This window comes from Podarcis vaucheri, assembly GCF_965113315.1.
Source record: "Podarcis vaucheri genome assembly, chromosome: 15".
Taxonomy (NCBI): Eukaryota; Metazoa; Chordata; class Lepidosauria; order Squamata; family Lacertidae; genus Podarcis; species Podarcis vaucheri.
Genome location: NC_138753.1, coordinates 6,546,563 through 6,573,906, shown reverse-complemented (window position 1 = coordinate 6,573,906; position 27,344 = coordinate 6,546,563). Strand labels below are relative to the sequence as shown.

Genomic DNA, 27,344 nt, shown 5'->3' with positions numbered 1-27,344 from the left:
AGCTGACAAACAACTATAAATCCCATCCCAGTTGACATGGAAATTCAGGTGCTTGATGAATACCTATTTTTTATTTCAGCAGGCATTTGAAGGCTGTTTTTCTGATTTCATGGTTCACTTCAAGCTGTGTTTACAGTTAACTTGAACTTACTTTTTTAAATCTCTAGTGATTTCCCCCCCCCCCCAAATAGCAGTGCAATGTCAGATAAAGCCCACATAAATCAACACACACCAGTCTAAGAACCAGCAAACTATGCAGGTAGCTAATGGCAAGCATATGATGTTGTGAGCCACCAGAAGCGGGAGATAATTATACACTTGGTAGCGGAATAATTTATTTGGGTGCCAAATGAGCTTTTCTGGAGAGGACATTCCATAATGTAATTAACCGGGGGCAGTGGAGGGAATGTGATAGAGGAAACGGTGCCAACAGGACAGGACTCGAAGGCAGAAGAATAGTGTCTCTCTCAGAAGAATGAATGAGCAAACAAAGCAGGTCAGATTAGCCACATTTTGAAGAGCTCTCTGTCTGGCCCTAAGACTCTTCCCAGGTGACTTTGCTCTGTACTTTTCCTTGAGTGCTTTTGCCTGGCAGGAATGCATCCTTGCACCTAGGCCCCTTGCTTTCCTGGATGGAGGACAGAGAGGGGTGTGGGAGTTAGGGTGAAGAAACTAGCCTCCCTAGTGTAGAAAAAGAGGCTCCTCATGAGGCCGGAGGAACATCGCCCGGATGTGAGTGTGAAGGCCACTCCCTGCAAGGTCCTTTCCACCTGGCCTTGGGGACGGGACCCAGATTCACCCAGCCCTATAAAAGAGGCTCCTCATGAGGCTGGTGGAACATTGCCCGGCTGTGGGTCGTGAAAACCGCTCCCTGCAAGGAGCTTTCCACCTGGCCTAGGGGGCGAGGCCCACACTCACCCAGCCCTATAAAAGAGGCTCCTCATTAGGCTGGAGGAACATCACGTGGCTGTGGGTCATGAAAACCGCTCCCTGCAAGGCGCTTTCCACCTGGCTAATGTTTTATTGGTATAAATTGTTGGCTAATGTTTTATTGGGATAAATTATTGGCTAATGTTTTATTGGGATGCGGGTGGTGCTGTGGGTTAAACCACAGAGCCTAGGCCTTGCCGATCAGAAGGTCGGCGGTTCAAATCCCCGCAACGGGGTGAGCTCCTGTTGCTCGGTTCCAGCTCCTGCCAACCTAGCAGTTCAAAAGCACGTCAAAGTGCAAGTAGATAAATAGGTACCGCTCCGGCGGGAAGGAAAACGGCGTTTCCGTGCACTGCTCTGGTTCGCCAGAAGCGGCTTACTCATGCTGGCCACATGACCTGGAAGCTGTACACCGGCTCCCTCGGCTAATAAAGCGAGATGAGCACAGCAACCCCAGAATCGGCCATGACTGGACCTAACAGTCAGGGGTCCCTTTACCCTTTACCTTTAATGTTTTATTATTTAATATGCTGTAAACCTGCCGCTGGCCCTCCCCAGTCCAGCAAGTGGCCCCCCAGAAATTACCCAGGTGGGAATGTGGTTCTTTGGGGGGGGGGGAGGTTCCTTTGCCTGTGTTATTAGTCTCTTGATCACATTTGAGAAAATGCTTGCTTTGAAAGGTGAAAAAACCTATCTGAAACAATAATGAAAGAAAGGGTGGAGGCGGTCCTTTTATCGCAGTCGTCCATCCCACTGGCAAGATTTTCATGCCAAGCCTTTTCACCTCTGCCTTCCTTCCTGTCAAGCGACAAGCAAGAGTTTTATAATAATAATAAAAATAGAATTTTATTCATATCCCGCCCTCCCCAGCCGAAGTCGGGCTTATCTAGAGATGCTGACTGAACCTCTGGTTTTCTGGGGATTTTTCTGAAGAAAACAGGACTGATGCATTGGAAGAGGAGCTGTCCTGGGGCCCAAGCCAAGAGCATTGTTATAATGCCTTGCTTTTTCCATCCTTCATAAATTCCTTGCTGCAGTACATCTGCCTAGGAACTGTGATGGATTGTCCTTTAGGAGGGAAATTTCCCCCCAAGAATCCAAAATATTAAGTAATCTAAACTCCAAGAGAGGCTATCAAAGGGTGATGACAGGCAGCAGGAGCAAGAAGGCTGCTACAAAGACATGTACGGTTAGATCCAGTCTTTATTAAAAATGAGGTGCTGGTACTAATATCCTGAGAAAAGTATTGCAAATGCCAGCACAAAATACCTGCTATGGGCGGCAGAAGAAGAGGTCATGGTTCAAAAACTGTACTGGTGTGTACCATAACACACACAAAAGCAAAATTGAGTTGGATGCTGCCCATCATAATCTTTTAGGAGAGTGTAACTCCAGCTTGGCATTCAGTCACATGATAAACGTTTTGCAGAGGAACATAAACAAATTCTGGTACATTTAAAAAGGACTATTAGGATGTTGGGGGGTGGGGGGACAACACATTGATTTTGTTTGAGATAAATAAATGAGAAAGAGTTTTTCATTAACTGTGAGTTTAAGGGGTCAGGTTCCATGTGCCAGCAGGTTTTTACCTGGAGTTACCGCTCGAAAGCATCATCTTCCATGTGGCCATTTGTGCCTACTGAATGGTAGAATCATAGAATTGTAGAATTGGAAAGGACCCCAAGGGTCATCTAGTCCAACCCCCTGCAATGCAGGAATGAGTATCCGCCCACCTCATAAAAACCTCCAAGGAAGGTGATTCAACCACTTCCCAAGGGAGTCAGTTCAACCATCAAACAACTATCAGACCCTCCAAGTGTCCCTATTTTCCACGGACGTCCCTATTTTCATCAGATAAATGTTAGAGGGTATGGAGTTATCCAGTCCCTGAGCCGCCTGAAGGCAATGAAGGGTGTTTTTTTTTTTTAATGTTTAATGTTTAATGTTTTTATATATGTTGGAAGTTGCCCAGAGTGGCTGGGGCAATCCTGTAAGATGTGTGGGGTATAAATGGTAAAATTATCATTATGGAATGGGATGTCCCTATTTTCAGAAAGTTCTTCCTGATGTTTAATTGGAATCTCCTTTCTTATAACCTGGACCCATTGGTTCGGGTCCTAGCCTCCAGAGCAGGAGAAAACATGCTTTATCCGTGTGAAAACCCTTTAGATAATTGAAGATTATACATGAAATCTGACAGGCTTCGGGGACCCCCAAAGTAATGAATGGGTACCATTTAATATCATTCCCTACATGCAATGCTGGCAATGTAGTGTACATTATCCAATGACCAAGTTAAGAAGTTTTACACAGGGGAAACAGCTGAGATGCTAAGAAGAGGAGGAAGAGAACATCTTTGCAACATCAAGAATAAGAAGGCAAACAGCCCCATTGGTTAGTCACTCTTAATGGCTTCCCCCAAAGAATTCTGGGAAAACCTGGATGTATGGCAGCCCTATTTAAATGGATGGTATGGATGTGACCTCAGAGCCAACCTAGGTTAATATGCAGGTTGTTTGCTTTTTCAGTGCAAATTGCATCAGCTGAAGGGTGGGGAGCTGATGATTAAAGGGATCAGAGCACGTTCCGTGAGTGCCAGGATCCAAAAGCTTATCTGCTGTGCTTTTTGTCCCGAGTACTGGATAACCAGAAACAAAACACAAAAGAGAGCCATCAACCTTGCATCTCTCTATCTTTGTGTGAGAGATTCTCAGGGGCCTCAGGATGGCTCCTGTTAGAAATATAACACTGGATCACATGCATTGCTTCTCAGATGTCTGATAGAGGAAGAGTGTGTTGCAACCCAGAATCTGAACCAAATAGATGTGTTGGGGGTCCTCCAGATGGGCTGCTTATTGAGCATTCATCCTGATCTGCTTGCATTAAGCTGATGCAGTCAGGCGACATCCAGTCTGGATTGGAGCATGTGTTCTGATTTGTTTGCGGGAGGGTTATCTGACAACGAGCACCTGATCTCATTTTGCTGGTGTGGAGTTTATACATTTTCCCATTATCCATTCATCCATCCCACACTTTTCGGTACATTTCGCTGTCACTTTCCTAACAGGATCAGAGAATCATAGAGTTGGAAGGGACCACAAGGGTCATCTTGTCCAACCCCCTGCAATGCAGGAATCTGCAAACAGTGGGATTTTATTTATTTACTGAAGTGGATTTGTTGCGCCACAGCTCACAGAGCCCTTTAACCCACTTTAATTGCACAAAGCTAAATTTCTGACATGTGTTCGAATCGCTCCTGCAAAATACTGACCATTAATATGTAGTTACAGATGGGTAGCCGTGTTGGTCTGCCATAGTCAAAATAAAAAAATTCCTTCCTGTAGCACCTTAAAGACCAACTAAGTTAGTTCTTGGTATAAGCTTTCGTGTGCATGCACACTTCTTCAGATAAGAAGAAGTGTGCATGCACACGAAAGCTTATACCAAGAACTAACTTAGTTGGTCTTTAAGGTGCTACAGGAAGGAATTTTTTTATTAATATGTAGGTTGCTGGTTTGCATTTTTAAATTCTCTTCCCAGGGAGGCATGTCTGGTGCTATCTTTATCCAGTTTCAGCCTGCAGCCAAAGATTTTTCTCCTTCTCCAGGCTTTCAGCCCTTGATTTGAAAGGTGGTCTCTTTTAGTGGGGAGGGACTCCTGCCTTTTATCTCTGTAGGGGTATTTTTAGTTTTTGGTTCTTAATCGTTTTTAATGTAAGTCACTTTGGGTCTCGCTGTGAGAAAAGTGACTGACAAATATTATTATCTGGTCCATTAGGGCAAATGGGACACTGCCTCTACCCTATCTCAGTCTACCCCCTCCAGCAACCCCCCACCTGTCTGCCTTCTTTCTTAACAACCAGTCCAGTGGGGGCAGGGCCTTTCGGTCAACTTCCTCCTGTTCAGTCTCTGTGTTGCCCTTGCAGAACTCAGCAGGGAGGAAGATGGAGACAAAACTAAAAAGAGTTGACTGGCTGTCATGGGCTCCACCTAACTGTGAGCTCCCTGCTCTCTCTTCCACTGGTCCTAATGGGCACAAGCTACCACTGCCACACATTTCTAGACAAATTGCTTTTCTGAGCACACCTCCTGATTGGGGCATGGGCAGCAGTCCAGGGTGAGTCGAGGGCCATAGCAGAAGTCAGTGAGGAGTCAGAATGAAGTGTTGGATCAGAGAACCACAGGGCAAAGCAGGTGGTATGATCAAGGAGCAAGCCTGTGACCCAAAGAATGACAAAAGGCGAAGGGACACACCAGGGCTAAGAAAGACCTTGCTTCAGCAAGGCTGAGCTAGGACAGGAAGCCCCTTTTATGTTCCTTCCTGTCCAAGAGGGACTCAATAGCTAGCCGGGGTGAGCTGGAGTCAGTCCAGGGCCTGAAGGACTTTCACTGAGAAGGTCTGCGCCTGCAGCTCAAAGGTTCACCACATAGGGGCACTGCACAGAGATTTGGCAGTTCCTGAGCAGAGCAAGTGGCTCACACAGAGACACAATGGGCAGACTCCTCTGAGTGGGTGAGGAGGATAATTCTGCTGCCTCCGTGACTTAGATGTGGCTGGATTGTCCAATCATACCAACTGCAAAGATATAGGAGAACTGCCAGGCTGCTCTCAGCAGAAACAAACTGAGAAAAGCCTAAGGCAGCACACCATGGAGAGACACAACAGGCAGCCTCCTATGAAGAGGTTCTGCTGTGTCTCCATGTGTTGGGAAGGATCAAATGGACCAAGTATAGCGAAAGTAAAGATGCAGCAGAATGACTAAGAGTTGGCAGAGGATGAGAAGAAGGCTGCAAAACTAGAACAGTAACTCATGCAGAGATGCAATGGGGAAGTTTTTCTGTGAATGATTGCCCTGGACTCAGAGAACTGGATATTGATTGAACTAACTTATTTACAGTGGTGCACTAGAAGGCCTGTCCTGGTACACAGGCATGATAAAGCCTGGTAAACTCTTTATTATTGTTGTTTTTGTTTAAAATAACAATATCCATGCTCGTGGGGGGGGGAGGGAATGGTAGAAAGAAAAAAATGAAAGAACGAGTCATTCCTGTCATCTTTAGCTCTGGCCCCTGACAAATTACTCCCATTTGAATGTGGCACTTGACACCCTGGCTCTAACCAGTGTACTGTGCTGCTGCAGAAAGTGGATAGCCCAAACAACCTGATGCCAAACTCACTTAGATATTTGAATTCTCTCAAACCAACACAGCTGACTTGCTGAGCATTATATGCACAAGAATCCATCAGCACCAGAGAGGATGTATTTGTTATTATTCCTGCACCAATATCATATTTCTCATGCTAGTTCAGTTGATTATGATCCACAGTGTTTCACTGGATGGGGTGGGGAGGGGGTGAGGGAGGAAGAGAAGCAATATCACAGCCATAAAAGAAACATTGAATTATCTGCCTTATCTGCCAATATCCCTGAGCCAAGGAGCAATAATGAGAAATAGAAATGTGGGGTGAGGGGTAAAAGAAAAGTTTGACTTAACTAATAAGTTACTAGTCATCTGGCTAAGTTCATTTCACAGGCAGCACTTCAGGGCCAGAGGAGAATCTTGCTCCTTTGACAGCAGCCGCTGAAGGGGTGTGGAGGAAATGAAGAAGTTTCAAAGGAGACGGGATCGTTATTACAGTTTATAGCTGGAGGAATTAAAAAGGGGAGGTGTCTCTCACCATCCTCCTGCTTATGTCCAGGAAAGGTGATCAGGGCTGCCTGCCCTCCTCCTGTATAAAAACCCCAGGACAGGTCTGGGATCATGTATTCAGGGATCTACGCTGGTACATCTTTCCAGCCCATCTGGAAGAGAGATCATGGGATTCCTGAATTTCCTAGTTCTGCTCTCACTGTATTTTGCTGCAGCCGCTTCAGAGGGTGAGTCCTTTATCCATTTTCCTCAAGGATGCTAAGTACAGCTTCTTTTTCAGCTTACAAATCTGATTTTTGGAAGACCCCGGCAATCTGACAGTATCATTGGCTGCTGGCTATATTTTATTTCTAATCTACTATGCTATATGTTTATCTATCTGTCTATCATCTCTACATTCTCTTAATTCTCCTAAGGATGTGAAACAGTTTCTAATAGGATTGATTTGTTTTTAAACAACGGGGCTCCAGGGATATTATTTTGCAAAGATGCAATTGAAGGAGTGTGGCTCGACTTCATTTCACTCGCCTGTCTGATACATGTCCATACGTGTAGTTGATTTATGTTTCCTGTCATTGAATTTGTGCCGTGAAACTATGTGTTCTATCAGATCAAGAAGAGAAAGGCTTTGTTTATGCTTTTGATTCCTTTTTCCCCAACCCCACAAATGGCAAACTGATGTCTTCAGTTTATAAAAGATTAAAAGTCTGTATTGGTGAGCCTTTTCAGCTGCAGATGACCTGCTTTACATGCAGATGTTCCCAGGTTCAATCCCTGACATATCCTATTAAAAAGGAAGCAGGTGATGGGACTGATTCCCCCGTCCAGGACCCCTGAGAGGGATGCTGCCAAGCCAGAGCAGATGATTCTGGGCAAGACAGACAAAGTCTGATGGTGCCTCTCCAGACTGTCACTGTTTTGTGGAAGGGATTCAAACAAATAATCATAAATTTTAGGAGAATCTATTATTTTCTTTCCTAAACATCTTAGCCATTTTCACTGGTGTAATATACCATCTATACATCATTTTCATGTAATTTTCTCTTAATAATATGCAATCTGTAAATTTTATATCAACTTTCCACAGTTTCCACCAACTTTCAAATTGCATGTTGTGTCCCACATCCTGGCCCCATTTAATCATAACTGATTTAACTTTTTCATCTTTAGTTTCCCATTCTAATAAAATACTATATGCTTTTTTAAGCAACTTAAAATTCTCTTCCACTATTTCTTTTTTAAATCTGGAAACTATATAACCAACCCCCTTTTTATTATCTTGCTTAAAAATCTTGTTTAGTTGCCTATGGTGTAACCAACTTTGTAAATAATCTTTCAACTCATCGTACTCCTTTGAGTTTACCTTCATCCTCTGTTAATAACACTCTGTATGTCAACCAACTTACTTTTTGGTCGACTTAAGTGAAAATGCTTCAGTAGGTGACAGCCACCATGGTGTTTTCCATTCTAACAAGTCTTTATATTTTCCCCACACTCTTATTAGTGACTTTCTTATTATATGGTTTGAAAAGTGAATCTTTCTTATTATATGGTTTGAAAAGCAAATCAGGATGAATTCAGGATAAATGCATGCTGTTGTAAATGAATTCGAATGAATGGTTGATAGTGACTAGATGTGTTCTAACATGTGAGCTTTGTGCAAGGAAATCAGGATAAATGCTCCGTAAACCAGGTTTCTCAGAAAAGCCCTGAGTTGGTGTAGAGTCAGCTAACTTCCTGTGTTCCTAAGATTCTAGTCAGCTTTTATATTCTCTCACAGAGCTGCTTGATGTTCAAGAATGCGGGTGTGCATTTTATCACGTCTGCAGGCCTCCCTTGTGGGTGCTAACTTTTTCACAATCAAATTGTATCCTATTCATTTCCTTAATGAATCATCAGCTATAACTAGGGTTAAAAAACAACAACCCCTTAATATCAAGGGGAAATTAAAAGTGGGATAAAGTAGCTAGAATAAAATGAACAAATATTCAGATAACCCGAGAAAGAAGACAAGAAGATAATAAGATAATTGCAATATGGAGCAATTTTTTTATAACATAGTGGGAGAGGAAAATACAATATTTCATGTGTTTTTAGGCAGAACTGGGCTATATGTGTATAGGATCCCTTGATTTGGTGGTTTGCCTCCAGAGGCAATTTCTGACTCGTTTTCACTCCCATCTCCCCTTTCTCTCCTGTTTCCCCTTATAAAGTTTTACTGGGTTGTTTCTTAGCATTAGTCATATTCATAGAAGATCCTCTGAAATTAAATGAGCAACTAACTTAGCTCTATTCATTTCAGCGGGTCTACAAATTTGTGTATGACTGAATTTTTTTGGGGGGAAAGGAAAGCACTTACTTTTGTATTCTATTATTTTGCAGAAACATAATGATTGATGCCAAATCTTCAAAAACAAAACTGAGGCTGTAACTGTAATTTGAGGCAGTGACAGAGCTTACAGCATAACAATATTATGTAGAAAATGCTCAGGGAGTTTTAATGCTAAAGGGTGATATCCAACACTACTCAGAGTAGATTAACTGAAATCAATGGATTGAATGCCACCCAAAGTGAGGACTTCCCTACCCCGTCTCATGCAACCTCAAAACGCCTCCGGACTCTAAATTTCACTTACCAGTGAAACAGCTGGCAAACTTTTCAGAACGTAAGTTAAAATTTGTCTTATTGCACAGAAGACTTGACAAAATGGCCATGCCTGAACTATGTCACAGTGCGATCCTGTGCATGTCTACTCAGAAGTAAGCCCCACTGAATTCAACGGTACTTACTCCCAGGTAAACGTGTAGAAATCTGAAAAACCGAGCTTCATACCACAATCTTATGCACGTTTACTTGTGTGTATGCTTCAGGGGGGTGTTGTTTGTTTTAATTTCTTATCTTGAAATAACAGTATTGTTCAGAAAAATGCAAACATGTTTGGGGATGGGTTTTTTGGCTACGGAAAAATAGCTCCCGCGTAAATATCCTATCTTGTTGTCAATATTAGCTTGGCAGAGATACAAAAAAAAAAAGACTCCCAAGAAATATTAAACAAAAGCTGCAGGAAGACATGGAATGCTGGTGTGATCCAGAAAATAGCTTGGGGGGGGCACAGAATCAGAGGGGCATGGGTTCAAATTTCACAGTGGCCTTGCATCAACAGATGCAAATTTCCCATGCAAAATGTTCTTGTCTGTGGGAAAGCAACAGTGCTAAATTTATTTATTGATTTTAATCATGCACACGCTGCTTTTTAAAATAAACATATCCCCCCAAAGCAGTACTCAAAATCTCAAGTATGATGATGATAAGAATAATAATCACTCACTTAAAAAAGGAAAATCAATCACATCTCAAAAAGTAAAAGCATATCAGGATAACTATCAAGTAAGACAGCATGAAAAGCACAGATATAAATCAAGCACGGCAGTTACATTAGCCTCCCTGGTACAGAGGTAGATGCATTCAGAAGCAGCAACCTGCCAGTCCTCAAAAATATCCCCAAACTTCAGAAATATCTATTTTGCCCCAAACATCCGGATAAGAACTTAAGATGATCCTCCTGGATCAGGCCATTGGCCCATCTATTCCAGCATCCTGCAGTGTCTACATCATACATATTCATCTTTTTTCCTCTATCCATGCAAGTGTTGCTTTTCAATTGATCTTAAGAACGAGCAACATTTATAGCAAAAGCTAAAGATTCCCACTTTCACATCAGGAAATAGCTTGTGCCGAGTGCACCACAAACGTCTCTAAAACTCTATGAAGCCTCCACATCAAAGCAAGGGAATGGGGGGGGGGTGCAGGAAAGAAGAGAACAGTGACATTTCCCCCTTTGTTTTTTAATGCTTCCATCTTTGGCAAAGGCCGTAAAAAATAAAATAAAAAATAAACCCTTGATGGATGAACCTTGTCATTCAACCATCAGAGATATAAGCAAACATTAACTAGCAAACATTTAAAAAAGGTTGTAGAAAGCCACTGACAGCCTGGGGTGAGCTGAGAGAACAGAGATTCTGTGCTCACCTCTAGAACACACAACTTACAGTAGGCAGATTGCGGTTTGGCATGGGTTGGATACCTGCAAAAATTTAAAGCACATGGCTTCCCCCAAGGAATCCTGGGAATTGTAGTTTGTGAAGGGTGCTGGGAATTGCAGGTATGTGGGGGGTAAACTAGTTACCAGCATTCTTTGGGGGAAATTCATATGCTTTAAATGTATGGTGGTGCAGATATGACCAGGTTATATTTTCCGCACCTCCAGGTAAAAAGGATCTGAGATATTTGGTAAGACGGACATGTGCCATGCACAGTATCAGCCTGTCTGAGGAAAGCTTGCAGGAGCTCAAAAGGGGGACAATTCCAAATCATGAGGCAAGCGGAAGGTGTGATGTAAAGGCAGGAAGTCTAATTTTAATTGCAGGCAGCACAAAAGGTCAACATCCCAGAGGCTGTCAGACTCCAGCTCCCATCAGGCCCAGTGAGCAGGACAGTTAAGTCCAGTCAAAGGCGACTATGGGGTTGTGATGCTCATCTCGCTTTCAAGCTGAGGGAGCTGCCGTTTGTCCACAGACAGCTTTCCGGGTCATGTGGCCAGCATGACTAAACCACTTCTGGCACAGAGACCATGACAGAAACCAGAGCGCACGGAAATGCTGTTTACCTTCCTGGCGCAGCTGTACCTACTTATCTACATGCACTGGCATGCTTTCGAACTGCTAGGTTGGCAGGAGCTGGGACAGAGCAATAGCAGCTCACTCCATTGTGGGGATTTAAACTGCCAACCTTCCGATTGGCAAGCCCAAGAGGCTCAGTGGTTTAGACCACAGCGCCACCCCAATGGTCAAGGCTAAAGGGAGCCAGAGTCCAACAATATCTGTGGGAGGGGGCACAGATTATAGGCTCAGATTAGGTCTAAAGAGACCCTCACCCATGAAGTTCACTGGGCAGTGTCTCTCCCAATCAGGGTCACTTCTTACTGACTCGCTGATTCTCAGACGAACCTACCTCACAGGGTTGTCATGAGGATTGTGCATGTCAGGGGTAAGGGAAGCCATTATGGATGTTGTCAGACTACATCTCCCATCATCCCTAGCCATTGGCCACACATCAGGAGAGACACAGGGTTACCCAGCCCTGCTGCAAATCATATCACTGATCTGGGAGGAGCACATATCCATAAGGACATCAGAAGGACTTCCCTTTTGTCTGTCCTGAATCTCTTGCCAGTCAAGATGCACTGGAGGACACTGAGTTCTAAACGCCTCCCCATGAGGAGGAAGGGCAGCTTAGAAAAGCAATCAATCAATCAATCAATCCAATAAATAAATATTACACACACTCTCTCTCTCCGCCTCCTCTCTCTTGCACCACATAAAATAATCTTAACATATTTCCTCAAAATATACAGGATTTTGTTTGTTTGTGTTTGTTTGTTTGCAGTTTCATCTTGATCACTCTGCTTGACCTTTCTTGCAGGGTTGTTATAAGGATAAAACGGAGGGGACAAAAACTATGCCACTTCTTTGGGATATTATTATTATTATTATTATTATTATTATTATTATTATTATTCAGTGTATTCATAAACAGGTCTGACTTCAATTGATCCACACTGGCTCCAGTTCACTCCAAAAATACGGTGACGGAGTGGGAATTTTATCCCAGTAGGGCAATCATATCCTATTCAAGTAAGTGGAACTGAGGTGCTGATAAACTCTCTCCTCATCTTCCGCCTGGACACTCTGTCCATGCTCAGAAATGCATGCCCCAAGCTCCACCACCCAGTGATGAAATGAGATTGCAGCCAGCAGGATTCAACTCTGTCCACATCTGTCCACAACAAAAAGCACTGAATCAGGAAGGTGAGCCTCTTGAAGTAACAAAGCGTGTTAAAAGAGAAAGAGAGAGAGAAGATAATAATCCATAGCCCTGTCACGTCCACAAGGCACTGTCAGTTTAAAGTCCGCCCAGTATTCTCCCCTATTGAGTTTTTGTTTTGTTTCTTTTAAGTATAGTTAATGAGTGAGCAAGGTTTCCTCTGCCCTCTCACCATCCCGTACCAAGCACAGGCCTGACCTTATTTTGTTCTCTTCATGTTAACAAGCAGGAGTTTTTCAAAGAAAGAAGTGCTGAGTTGGGACTCAAGGGCTGATCGCTTTGCATTCACTTACTCTGACACATACGTTTTCCAACTGTCCCTGTTTATCACGGACAGGCCCTCCTTTCCCATTCCTGCCCCCTGGTAAACTGCTGTCCCCATTTCTTTGGGCCTGTCAGGAATGCCTTCTTCAAATGTGCTTCCTCGGATTTTGCTAGAGCTATCATTCTTCAAGGCTCAGCTCCTTCCCCCCAGGCGATGTTAAATCTCAAGAGTGGGCAATGGATTCATCTTGCCCCTAAAGGAGATATACATACCCACATTGCACCATCAGAATGGGACTCTTGGGGCAGAAGTCAAGTGCCCCACACAGCAGGAGGGGCCCAAAATGCAATTCCGGTGCCGTCCGGGTAGGTCTTTAGGGCAGAAGTCAAGAGCCCTTCTCTGCAAAACAAACAGCAGCGTCGGAAGCTGCCTTATACTGATTCAGATCACTGGCCCATCTAGTTCAATATTGTCTTCACTGACTGGCAGCAGCTCTCCAGAATTTCAGGCAGGCACTCTCTCCCAGTCCTACCTAGAGATGCTGGGGATTGAACCTGAGACCTTCTACATGCAAAGCAGATGCTCTACCACTGAGCTATGGGCAGGCTGTCTACATTTTGAAGAATCTGATGTAGTACTTGACTGACAGAGGAATAGAGAGATAAGGATCTGGCCCAGTGGCTGGATCCAAACTCCCTCCCCACCCCTACTTTATTTTCCCTGTCTTCAATCCAGTGTTTGCTTATCGGTTTCCTTGGCTAATCCCGGAAGGCTCTGAATATGATTCCATCAATCATTTCCAGAAGCTCCCACCATCTGTTCTTAGCCTTAAGGAAGATGTTGCAACCACTCCCATGCTGAACATTTTGCTTGCCCATTTCGGTCCCCTTTACCACAGTCAGACCAAGGGAGAAGAAATGGGGGAGTCTTCATTAAGAACAAAGCAAGGACAGGAAAAGAGTTAGGGTTGATCTGACAAGGCAGGAGAAAATGGATGAGTCAACAGGAGACCAACAGAGAAGGAAGGTTGTTGGTCCTGCTGCAAGCCCACAAATGTCCATGCCAACCTTCCTTCCTTCCTTCCTTCCTTCCTTCCTTCCTTCCTTCCTTCCTTCATTCATTCATTTATTTAGGCAGGCTACCTTCATTTAGAGAAAAACCATACAATATAGAGAGGCTAGTCAATATTTTAAAGCTGTGGCAAGATACCACTGGTCCATGGATGCAATTAAGCCCACTAGGCAGTTTTGGATGAACCATGCCCACATTTCCCTTGCCTAAAGCCACATGACACCAGCTGTGCATAGCCTGAAGGGCTAAGAAGTCAAATGAGGACAGAAGAAGCTGCCTTAATGCAGCAGCAGGGCTGTTGAGTGGGGCACCCTATTTGACAGTGCAGCATAACACCTGCACCGAAATATGGCATGTTTCACTGGCTGCTTATCTATGGCATTATAAAGCCATGAACAACTTGGGACCAGGGCACCTCCCAGAATGCCTTGCCTTGTATATTCCTGCCCAGTCACTTCACTCCTTAGGAGGAACAATCTTAGTTGTGTTGGCTGCTCCCAGGATTTGCCTCATGTCCACTAAGATCAGGGCTTTTAGTGTGATGGCACCTGCCCTTTGGAATGTGCTCCCAATGAACACCAGGCAAGTACCAACATTGTTGGCATTTAGGCATCTCCAAAAAAACTTTAATTTGTTCACCTAGGCTGCCCCCCTGAGATTGATGTAGCTATGTTGATGAATTAATTAATTAATCAAACAGACAAACAAACAAACATATATTACTGTCAGTCAAGCATGAAAGTAACTACAAGAATACACACACACACACACATGCATGTGCACACACAAACACACACACACACACACACATGATCACAGCCTCCAAAGAACAAAGGTGAAAGGTTAGGAGCTCACCACCATAACAGCAGGTCTAAGAGTTATGGCAACATTCAGATATATTCCCACCTGTTTGGTAATGTATTTATTAGGACCCCCCCCCTCCCTTCAAGGAAGGTACTCAAAAGCATATGCAGGGATCTCCTATGAAATTGCCTCATGGGGGGATGAATTAAGTGGCTCTGTGATATATTTCATTTTTCTTCCATGAATTATTTGTTGATTTTATGCTCATCACCAATAAATAAATCAGACCGTTTGTACTGGCTCCCCAGGGCTTAAGGAAGGCATTTTCCTCATTGGCTGCTATGTGACCCTTTTACCTGGAGATTCTGGGGATTGAACTTGGGCCGTTCTGTGTGCTCTGTACCACTGTGCTATGGGCACAAGAGGAATGGATGCAGAGCCAGGTGGGATCGAGGGGAAGTTTCAGGGCCATTGGAGGGAGGGTCCTCTTTTTCCAGATTCAAGCTATTGCCTTTCCCATTTAGTGAGGTATAAACTGGGGGATTTTTTGTTTTGTTCTCATGATAAAAGAACTCTGGGTAAGGTTGGAGTGAGTGACATGTCAACCAGTGGATTTAATTTGCGGCCAGTTCAAGATTGACAAAAATAAAAACTCCTTCCCATATAACACTCCATTCACTTGTAGAACTCCCAGCCACAAGATGCAGTGTTCTTGCTTGGACAGCTTTCGAATGAAGTGTCTAGCCAGTTGGCAGAGGAACCATCTATCAGTAGTTCCTCGCCTTGGTACCCAAAGCAAACTTCCCTGATTAGAGACAATCAACCCCTAAGGACCAGATGCTGGGAACAACCATTGCCGGCGGGAGGTGACACTTTCATGAGCTTCAGGGAATTCCACGCTGCCTGCTTTTGTGATAGTTAAGGTACAGCCTTCTCCCTTTTTCTCCCATGGATTTATTTTAAAGAAAAGAAATGCATGCAACTACAAAAATAGATTTTCCATCAATTTACATGACATAGTACAGTATGACAGGCCCCTTCCCTGAAGACCTTACAATCTAAAATGGAAAGAAAGCACTAGATAGATCTTTATCTGATGCAGGAAGGCACATTGGAGGTTTTCGTAACCATTCCTTACGGAATCCCTCCATAGGCACGGAAACTTTAATCATCAACTTTATCATCAAGTCAACTGCCAAAAAGCGCCATCTCCCGTGATGACTTCTCTGTGTGATGCAAGGGAGGCTCCTGCTAGCTTTGTTTAAGCACCCACAGGAAAGAATGCCATAGGACCAGTTGCCTTTGCCACAGTTTGGGAGAAGATGCCCTCTTCAACCTAAGAGCAAACTGTCCCCCAGGGAGGAACTCACCTTTTGCCTGAATTTGTTTATTGTTTCATTTAAAGTTAGCTTGGCTTCCTCCTTCAAACAGGAGCTTACTGTGCCAGAGGCATCCTATTGATTAGAGAATGTCAAGAGGTAACGCTTTGCACAAATGGAAGGGATGTGATCTCCCTCACACACTCGCTGCCTATAGCATGCACATGCTAACGGTGTAGTATTTTATTTGCTGGGCATACGGCAGCACTGTTCAGGTAGGCAGAAAGACATCTAAAGGGGGAAAAGAGAGAGTGCTTATAAACACAGATAACAACTCTAAATCCCTAGATTAAGATGATTGTCAGTGCTTTGCACTGGGCTTTCCAAGCATGGCCAGCCAGCTGGTTCTCTGCTCCAAGTCTGCTTTAAAGATCCCAGGAGCGGTGGGTGATGAAGGATGGTGCCTCGCACTGGATTGGCTCTGCCAATGTGCCTGTACAGTAGCGACCTCCCTGCAGGCAAAAGTGCAGTTAGGCCAAAAGTGGGGTTGCAGATATTGCTGCTCTGACGGGTGATGGCCACCGCCTGCAAAGTGCTGTACATTCTTCCTGAATGATGTGATTTCAAATTGTGGGGAAGGGTGAAACAGGTCACCTGATGATGTCATTGAGACATCACGTGGCTGACAGGTGGGTGGTCCTGCCCACCCATCAAACGTCAATTCCGGTCCATCCAAACTAGCATGACCAATGGTGAGGAAACATAGGAGTTGGCTTTGTTGGCTAGAGTTGATGGAAGATTAAGCCTGCATTCTCCACATCCTTGCCTGACACGTCTCCAGGATCAAGATGGGGACAGCCACCTGTCATACAAACTTGTGGGGACAGGATGCTGGACTAGATGGGCCGTTGGCCTGACCCAGCAGGCTCTTCTTTTGTTCCCAAGAGCGCTACTTTGGGCGTGGGAAAGATGCGACAATTCTTTACCACTGAAGCATTAACAAAATTAAGTTCCGTCTTGTTAAATGGATATAGGTGTGTCCTTTGCCAATGAGCAATTTGTAGGTAAGAGGAATTTAAAGTGCCACATTGAAAGGATAGAAGCACAACAAGCTTTGTAGTTTAAAAAAGTTATTATTTGTGGGGTTGTGTTTGATGAGACCAATATGCCTGGGAACGTAACTGCCCTTAGAATGAACTCCACCATTTGAAGCTCTCAAAAGGATCCAGAGTGTCACTACTGCAACCCAACAGTGTTTCCATACTTCAGAAGCTGCAAGGCCAAACATTTTAGAGTAGGATGGGAGAAAGACCCCTGCCTTAAACCCCAAGGAGATGCTGCCAATCAGAATTAGATGGAATGTTAGCCACTTAAATAACACAGGTGGGAACCCAGAAAGAATAGTCCTGATAACACTTTATTGAGCTAGCTTAACAAAAACAGTGTATAATTTGAACAGAATGCTACAGAGATGCCTTGTCTTTCTTAGCTCAGGCCTTCTACATAACAGGAAAACTTTTAACCAAACATATGAAGGAAAAACTCTCTCAGAACCGCACAGCCAATCAAAGCATGTGCTACCTCAGTGAAGATCATGCCTGGTTGCTAAGCAACATCTCTAACTACCCCCTTCTTGGCTAGTTCCCATAATAAAATGCATTTTTGTATGGCATTTTCACTAATATATGCATTTTTATGCACATTTCCCCCTAATATATGCCTTTTTGTACATATCGTTTGGCTGAAGAACTGCATTGCAAAATTCAGAGAAGAGTGAAGTTTGTAGGATGGCTGTGTTTTGATTCTTATATTGTTTAGGAAAATGTGAATTCAGTACATTCACCTTTAAAGGTGAACTGAATCAACTTTGTCCCCCATCCCCAAGCACACATTAGAGATTGACACACATACATACAAACAGAGAGAGAGGTGCCGGTATCTAGTGGTTATGGCTTTCCTGTCTTGTGAATTCATAGAATTATAGAATCATAGAATTGTAGAGTTGGAAGGGACACCAGGTCATCTAGTCCAACCCCCTGCGATGCAGGAATCTTTTGTCCAACATGGGGCTCGAACCCCCCAAACCCTGAGATTAAGAGTCACATTCTCTACCAACTGAGCTATTCCCTGAAACATGTTGTTCCTTGAACCTTAATCAATGTGAAGGGCTGTAGTTACTCAGACATTTGTCCCTCGGTGGTAGGGTACCTGTCTTGCATGCAGAAGGTCCCAGGTTCAATCCCCTGCAGGCAGGACTGGTAGAGAGAACCCTGCATAAAATCCAGGGGAGCCTCTGCTAGTCAGTGCATACAATACTGACGTAGATGGACCAATGGCCTGACTCAGCATAGGGCAGCTTCCTCTGTCCTTGCAATGGGCATGGCGCTTTGAATGGCACACGCCTGCCCCAAATAGCTTACAACTGGCGGCTTGGCAACAGAGCGGCTGGGGAGAAGAGCTTGGACAAGTATGAGCAGACTTTGTTTTGTTCAGTTCCCAAGCAGAACGATTTTCGCTACAGCAGCCACGCAGCAGGGATCGAGTTTGGCCTGAGCCTGACAATGGAGCTGATAAGCACAGGAACCACGTAAGGGGAGTCAGAGCGGAAAGGAATGTCCGCAGAAGGGCCAAGGTCCCCATCTGTTCCTCCCTATCTGTAATGGGGACACTGCCCAAAAGGAAACGGTGGCGGAGAGAAGCCACAGGGAGTCTTTCCAAGGAGTCGGTTCTGTAGCTGCAGCTGCAATGCCTAAGCAGGCTCACATACCTAGGGACATCAACTGGGAGGAAAGTGCTGAGGGAAGGTTATAGGGGGGGATGGATAACCCCACCTCCAAATGCCCTTTTAGCTCTGAAACTCTGCAAACATGCTAATCTTTCCTTGGAAGGAAGGAGCTCCGCAATTCTGATAAAAGTTTTTGTTTTTTTTGTCTTCACCTTCCCCTTGCCCAAAGCTCTGGGATCTCTTGAGATACAAAGCGACTGTATGCAGGACATAAAATCTGCCCCCGAATAACCCCTCTGTCTAAATGTATCTGGGGGTGGGGAATAATTCCCCCACCCCAATGAATCCTAATCTCCAGATTCCCAGAGGGCAAATATATATCTAGCTTTTGTGGAACCTGGAATATACAGGCACTATGCTTCTCATTTTGTCTTTCTGAGAAACTAGCTTGCTCTCCCCGCCCTCCAATCACCTGTCTACTCTCCCCCCCAAAGAAAATTCTATTATTATTATTATTTACTTATTTCCTGCCCATCTGGCCGGGCCTCCCCAGCCGCTCTGGGTGGCTTCCAACAGAGTATTAAAAACACAATAAAACATTAAAAACTTCCCTAAACAGGGCTGCCTTCAGATGTCTTCTAAAAGTCAGAAAGTTGTATCATTTCATTGGCATCTGGTGGGAGGGCATTCCACAGGGCAGGTGCCACTAACAAGAAGGCCCTCTGCCTATGTCTCTTATGATTTTATTGTGTTATTTCCAGTTTCTGTTCCTTAATAACTGAAACTCCTCTTATGATTTTATTGTGTTATTTCCAGTTTCTGTTCCTCAATAACTGAAACTTTAACATGCAGAGGGAAAGGCTATTGCTCACTCAGTGACTAGAAAACTGAACTCTACATGTGCTCAGAAATACTCCTTCTCTAGGGTGGTGGCTTGGTACTGAAACAGGGCTGTGAGCCACAGTAAGCCACAGAAGAGCCGTAGCTCAAGGTTAGAACGTCTGCTTTGCACACAGGTGGCCCCAGGTTCAGTCCCAAGCATCTCCATGAAGGGCTGGGATTATTCTCCCTCTGAAACCCTGGGAAGCTGCTGCCAGTCAGTGTAGTGACAATACTGATCTAGTATAAAGCAGCTTCTGATGTACCTATGATCTTATGCTGCTGTTAACAGCAACTTGCTGAGGTTGGGAAGCAACATACAGATTTTTATTTTTATCTTTTTGGACAGAGTTGTACAAGTTCTAATTTTCCTCCCCCAACTCCTGGCCAAGTCTCCGCTGATAACCTAAACACATGCTCATAGCTACAATTTAAAGAACACACATATTTGCGTGTTATTGTTATACAGGAACCAAACCGAGGGAGGATTTAAAGCTAGGAAATGGGAAATTCAGGTTACTAAAGTCGGACAATCTGCTCAAGTAGGAAGAAAGAAAGAAAGAAAGAAATAAAGAAAGAAAGAAAGAAAGAAAGAAAGAAAGAAAAAGAAAGCTGGCCCTAGAGTCCTCACGAGAATGGAAAGAGCCAGAGATTTCCATGGGGTTACACAATAGTTTGTGGGGACACCTTTAGCTGAAGGGACTAATATGCAACACTATTGATTTAGTCATTGCCTTCCTTACATCTGATACGGAACGGGGGGGGGGGGCAATGTCTTCTTCACTACAATATATTTGCTCAATTTCTCTAGGACTCCATCACCCCTCCCCTGTCCTCCATAATCTCTCAAGTAATACTGTCAAAATCCTGTTACAATGTATCCACTCTGTTTCTGCTTTTGCTCTCTAGTACAGAGTGGCTTAGAAATCACTGAAATCTTCAAAAATTGATATAAAATCAGCCGTGGTTCTGATCTGCTCGTTCTCGGTGCCATTCAACTCAGTTCCCCTTGGACTCCATGATGCTGTCCCTACTTCCATAATCCCCAAAGCGGCAGGTCACGTACGCAGGAACTTCTTAATCCTGTCAGATAGTTTTGCAAATCCTTCCTTCGGGCAATACTAGGTGACAGACGATGTATATTCCTGGCCCATTGTCTTGCCACCACCGGTACTCAATAAATGTGTATCTATGTATATTTCCCGCTCCGCATATCCCCCCTCCCTCATCCGAAAATGCTAATTAATGTAATCCCACCTTTTCATAATGTATTCATGACGTGTAAAGTATATTCATGATGTAACTTGTGAAACCCAACCTTCCCATAATGTATTCGTGACGTTTCATGCACTGTATTCTGGGACATGGAGGGAAATCTCAAAAGTTCATGCCACCCCTTTCTCGCTGTTCAATCTCGCCTTGAACCTGTTGCGCAATAAACTTGGACCTTCTGCAGTTTGCTCCTGTGTCCGGCTGAGCTCATTTTCTTCCGCAGGGACCCACGGACTTAGTCCGATGAGCTGGGTGGCAGAGTAACCCCGCACCCAGATTTTAGCCGTAACAGTTGGCTGCCCAACGTGGGGCTTGTGGTTCTCCCAAGCTGCTGACTGGGGGCCCCGAAATCTTCAGCCGGCTCCAGGCCATTTTGCCTGGGAAGATCCTTTTGGACCCCCAGCCATCTTCTGGGCGGTACCCCGCACCCAGATTTTAGCCGTAACACATCTCAAGGCAATTAAAAGCAGTTAAAAACAACACAGAAAATAACATCAGATAAATTTGAAAACAGCACCAAGGAGGCACCTATGGCTGAGACCAAATTTGTCCGTCTGAGAAAGCTTGACAGAACAAAAATGTCTTCATTTTTTTCTGGAAAGTGCTGATAATTGGCACCTGAAGTATCTCAACAAAACAGGGGCTGGGGAAGGGGCTAGGCAAGGCTCCCAAATTCACACTTCCCAAAGCAACAATCAAAATAAAACATATCTGTCCTTCAAAATAGGTGCTTCTTCAAATTCTGGAACTGTTCTCCAACCAAAAACTGCACAAAAATGCATATAGTTGTGGAAATGACTGTGTAAAAAAACAAAACCCTACATTTTATTAGGGGAAATATTGCTTGAAAACATGCAGAATTGCATATTTGAAGACATGGCTTCCAAATTTTCATGCGTTTTAGTTTGGAGTTTTTAAACAATCTGCAGATTGACTGGGAAATGGGGTGAAGTGAACTTAAGGGGGGACGACGAAGAAAAAATGAATTGGCCAGTTTCACCCATCCTTAACAAGGACAAAGGATACAAATCTATGTGCATATGCAAATCTACAAATCTGTCACTGCCAGGCGCACACAGGATATTGTACAGTTCTGGTCCCTCCATCTAAAAACAGGCAGGCAGGCAGGCATCAAACTGTGCTTCATGCAAGCTGCGAAGCCAACAAATCCCACAATGTTAGCAAAAGAAGGAGAAGTACATGGTGGACACATTAACGCTGCATGGCCTCAACCTGAACGATGGGCGCAGTATTGCTTAGCTTCAGGAAATGAAGCCCTTCTGAGCAAAGCACCATTAACAGCCACCTTTGAAACAGCATCGTTTAATTTGTATCAGAGCAGCTGATGAAGGCAGAAACTGAAACAGTTTTACTACATAAATTAAAAACACTTTGCTTTGTAAATCACAGTAATGCACACATACACACACTTTGCAGTTGGGGAGGGAGGTGCAGAAAAAGGCAAGCAATGCCAGGCAACGTTCAAAGCCCTTTTAGTATAGCAAAAACAGGACGGGTTATAAAATTATGCATGAGGTGAGGAAACTGGATAGAGAGAAGTTTTTCTCCCTTTCTTGTAATGCTATTTTTACTTAACTTGGAGTCTTTATATAGGCCACTTAATGACATTCTTCTCTGGGCAGCTCAGAACACAAAAGAAGGGTCTCGTTAGTGATTCAGGAGAGACGGAAACTCCTCCTGTCTACAAATTGCTCTCTGGTGCAGGGCACATCTCTATACAACTAACAAGAGGGCAATTTTATTTCTTTATGATGTTTCAGTGGTAAATAATTACTGCAGCTTTCCCACAGCCGGAGTGGCACTCTTTGTCTTGGGTTCCTCTTTAGATTCTGCTGCTGCTGCTGCTGGGGAAGGGCCATAGCTCAGTGGTAGAGCCAGGGCCATCTTTAGCAGATGCTGCGCCAGGGTGCAAATATCCACCCAGCGGCCCCAAATTACCACGGATAGTGTTGGAGTAGCTGTAGCTGTGCACTGCCAGCCATCCGGGGCGGGGCGCAACTCTCCCCCATGCCACTGCAGGAGAGCAATCAATCAATCAATCAATCAATCAATCAATCAATCCTTTATTAGGCATAGCAAACCACACATTATAAATCGAACACTGTATACAGATTGTGGAAAATATGAATTCAGCAGAACAATTTGCATAAATAAAACAGTATAACACAACCACATCACCGACCATTCAAGAACGCAGGAGAGCAATCCCTGCAGAGGCTTGGGAGTGAAGTTGCGCCCCTCCCAAGCCTCCGCAGAGGAGAGCGCAGCTTCCCTCCCAAGCCTCCTCAGGAGGAGAGCGATCTCCGCAGAGGCTTGGGAGGGAAGCTGCATGCCCGCCAGCCTTATGGTTGAAGGGGCGCAGCTGGCGGGCATGCAGGGAAAGGGGAGGCCGCCGGCAAAGCCGCGCAGCTCCCCCACTTGCTGGGGCGCCCCTGAGAGGCCAGTGCCCTGGCGTGACGCACCACTAAGCACTATGGGAAAGACGGCTCTGGGTAGAGCATCTGCCTTGCATCCAGAAGGTGCCGGGTTTGATCCTTGGCATCTCCAGTTGGAGCATAGAAAATATGGAGCAAGATAGACTAGGGATCTGGCACACTATAAGGCAGATTCCTATGTAGCTAATAAAACAGAATTTTAAAACACAGTAATGTGAAAGCACAGTAATGTGATCAGCGGGAGATTTGGGGCTGACGAAAAGAAGCATGGTGTGCCAAAATTAAGCTATGGAACTCAGTGCCACAATATCTGCTGATGTACTAATCACAAGTTGTGTGCATGTTCCTGTTTACTCTGCATCCAGTGTGCTCCCATCACTGGTTTAAGAAGCTGTGTACACATGATCATGCCACAATCCATGTCTATACTGTCATTTCCTATGAAATGCTACATTTGAGGTATTTCCCCCTCCCTAAAACCGGATTTGATCCAAACTGAGAAAAAGAACAACCTGGCTGTGTTTTAAGCACATAATGTGCATTTTAAGCTAGTAATAAAAGGCATGATGTCCATAAGCACCAGCAAGCAACTAGTTTCCAGTTTGGCCAAGCAGAGGAGCTCTGAAAAGGCCATAAGAAGGGCAGGAAGGCAACAGCCCTTTTTTCTATTGTAGCTCCCTAGCAATAAGTACTCAGGTAGGCTGCTCCTGAACTTGGAGTTTCCACATAGCCATCACGGCTTGTTCCCCACTGACAACCTTCATGATCCCTCTTTAGAGGCTGTTAAGTCACACCCCAAAAGCATCTGAGGTTCTGCATTGGAGGTTCCTCTCCCTTGCCCCACCTTGTCCTTCCAAGGCATGCAGAGGTCTCAAGGCCCCACTTGACAGCCCATTGTTCAAGGCTGAGCTATTTGGCAGAGATACACACCTGGGGAGGCAATGCTGTTTCCTCACATTGTCCCGAGGAAAGCAGACAGAGCAAAATTGGAAAAACAGAGTGACTCCCACCAGGAACAAGACTGGAAAAGGGGCAGATTTGTAGAATGGGGATTTGTAACTTTTTCCTTTGGTCTTTCAGCTACGTGACTTGAATGGCTTGGAGTACTTGCCTTTGGAAGCCTCCATATTTTCCCCCCCACTGCTCTCTACAACCACAGTAGACCATAATTTAAACAAAACAAGCAAATAAAAAAACCCCAGACATTAGCTCTGAAATTTGAGAAAGAGGATAAAACTTATCAGATACTGATTGGAAGGATCAGAGTCACACAAACCCTAATCCGCTTAATAATATTTGTAGAAATGGACTTTTATTTGCTTTGGCCAAAGGTTTTATCTTTACTTCTAGTTTTTCCCGATCAAATTAGCATCACTCAGCACTCAGGCTCTGTGTTGGCCCTTAATTAACAAGGTGGAGAAAGACCTCTGTAAAAAGATAATAGATTGGGGAGTGAGAGGGAATAACAAAGGCATGGATTTTTGGTGTGGAAAGACTGAGTTCATTTCAGCTCAGATACTCAAAACAAGGTCCTGGGCTCTTTGAGCATGGGTGTTATATGCTGACAAGGCCTCATTCCTGTCAGCAATAGTGCTGCAGCATTCTGCACTAACTCTGCGCAACCTCTGGACGAAGCATTAGGGAAACCCCACACAAAGTGCATTGCAGTAATCCAGTCTTGAAGTAGCCAATGCATGAATTAGAAGAACAGCTTTGCAAAAAAATGTGAGTTTTAAGCAAAATCGTGTACAAAAGTGTTTATATTAGAGTGTCAGACTACGACCTGGGAGACCAGGGTTCAAATAACCACCCAAGCCATGAAATTGTAGTTCTAGACAGCTGGAGGGCATTAGTTTGGCAAAGACTGCTCTAGATGCTTAGAGATGTAGAAAAAGCTAAGCACTGGGACAAAGGGAGAACAGAGAGAGGGTTGCGCTCAGAAAACACACAAACAAGAAAGAACCCTCTTGCCCTCCAGAATGCAGGCACTTGCATTAACCACTTAGACCCCGCAGTTTTAAACAGAATCTCTTTTCCATCCCTTCCGATTTCAGGCTAACTCAAATGCTGACATTGCAAGAAACAAGATGCCCTGGGAGAGCTCATCTCACTGAATTATTGAGTGAGATCAAAATTCTGCTGACTGGGGAAATGTTATTTTGCTGCTTCGGTGACGACCTTTAAAGGACCTCTCCTTTGCAAAGGAGGCACATTGGGACGATATTGGGATGGTGCACAGCCAGGGTTCAAAGTTCAAGGGGGAACCACAGCACAGACCAATTCCAGTTTAAAAAAACCTGGTTTCTGGAATATTTATAACGACTTTCGCGGAGTTGGGAAAGGTTCAGAAAAGGGCAACCCAAATGATCAAGAGGGTGGAAGAACTCCCCCATGAGGAAAACTTGCAGCGTTTAGAACTTTTTAGATTAAAGAAAAGTCAAGCAAGAGGTGACATGATAGAAGTTTATAAAATTATGCACAGCAGGGAGAAAGTGGACAGAGAAAAGTTTTTCTCCCTCTCTCATAACACCAGAATTTAAGGATGTCCAATGAAGCTGAATGTTGGAGGATTCAGCAAAGATTTTAAAAAGTACTTCTACATGAGGCTATGAAGCTCGCTCCCCCTGGAGGCAGTGATGGACACCAACTTGGATGGCCTCAAAAGAAGATTGGACAAATTCATGGAGGAAGCAGGGGAGAGTTATCTTGTGCTCAGGTCCTGGTTGTGGATTTCCCACAGGCTTCTGGGAGGCCACTGTAAGAAGAGATGGACCAATGGCCTGATCCAACAGGGCTCTTCTGATGTTCTTAACTTAGGTCCATTTATGACATTTGCATCACACTTTCCCCCTGAGGAACTCGAGGCAACATATATGGTTCTCTTTGCTATTTTCATCCTCACAAGCTTGCAGGAGAGGTTAGATGCAGACAGAATTGCTCCCTATTTCCAATACTCAGGATATGGGTACCATTGCTTAGGGAACCTAGGGCTGCCATATGTCCGGACATCGCCGGGATTCGTCCCTTGAAAATGGCGTCCAGGAGGAATATTTGAAAAGCTGGCTAAAATGTCCTGGAACATCCAGGCATATGGCAGCCCATTTCCTAAAGCATAGGTTAAACAAACAAACAAACAACCTTCTGATCTTTCAAAAAAAAAATCTCCACAACTTATTCAGCAGGCTTTGCAGAACCATAAGGTTTGCAGATGTTCACAAGATCTTGGGGAGAAAGGCACTGAAAAACAGCCTAATGAGGTTCTGAGTATGCTCAGTGGCTGTGGAATGCGGGCTGATTGTTGTCAGGGGGAAGGATAGAAAACAAGCTTGGGGAGATGAAATGGAGTATTCAGGAGGAAGGCATCACTGACTGAGTGGAACAGTGAACTCCAGCACCCTATACAACATCTATTTGTTTAAATATTTGTTTAAAAACAACTTGTATATTTCAGATGCTAAACTATCACAGAGCCACTTGGGGCTTGGCAATAAGGGTTCTAGAAAGATACTGTCAGTTATTAGGAAACTGCTGCCGTTTCCGTTTGTGTCCCCCACTTTTGCACTATTACAGAAGATACTGACTGAGAAATTATCTGTTTTTCAAAGGTGCAAAGTTTCTGTTCTCATTTTAATTACAATTCTTCTCCTTTGTTTCTACTCATATGTGTCATGACTGTTATAAATATTTTTTAAAAAATAAAAAAATTGACTCCCCACCCCAAAGAGTTAATTGTCTAAAGGCTGTTATGATCTCTCTTACAGGAGGAAGCCACTGGTGCTATCTGTCACAGCGGTGTCAAAACAAACACTGTCTAGGTACGGTAATTCATAGCAGATTTTAAAAGAAAACACAAACCTCTCAATCGTCTTGTAAGTGTGCTTAAGTTAGTGTTGGGTTGGGGTCAGGGTGGTGAGCCCATTCTTGGCAGCAGGCCAAGATTGCTCATCCATGTACCAAAAAGAAGACAGAGATCAATATTGCAAGTAGAGTGGCTGGAAGTAGGAACCAAAGTGTAACAGGGGTGATTGCATGGAGGGAAGCAGTTCTGGGGAACACTTAGAGTGGCCACCACTTTGATACCATTGTAA

The 27,344-nt window shown here is 44.2% G+C and overlaps 1 protein-coding gene and 1 long non-coding RNA gene across 2 annotated transcripts in view; one reads left to right on the top strand and one right to left on the bottom strand.

Moving 5' to 3' along the window:
* The first annotated feature begins 6,359 nt into the window (after positions 1 to 6,359).
* Positions 6,360 to 27,344, top strand: part of CA4 (carbonic anhydrase 4) — a 29,362-nt gene continuing 8,377 nt past the window's right edge. Inside the window, exons 1-2 of the mRNA XM_082200844.1 lie at positions 6,360 to 6,808; positions 27,018 to 27,071. Coding sequence (XP_082056970.1) covers positions 6,748 to 6,808; positions 27,018 to 27,071 — 115 coding nt within the window. The 5' untranslated portion in view covers positions 6,360 to 6,747. The remainder of the gene's footprint in view (positions 6,809 to 27,017; positions 27,072 to 27,344) is intronic.
* The window catches only part of LOC309519727, a 30,604-nt gene continuing 15,435 nt past the window's right edge, over positions 12,176 to 27,344 (bottom strand). The window contains exons 4-5 of the long non-coding RNA XR_014213983.1: positions 13,003 to 13,129; positions 12,176 to 12,417 (exon numbers count right to left, since the gene is read on the bottom strand). This is a non-coding gene — a long non-coding RNA (uncharacterized lncRNA). The remainder of the gene's footprint in view (positions 12,418 to 13,002; positions 13,130 to 27,344) is intronic.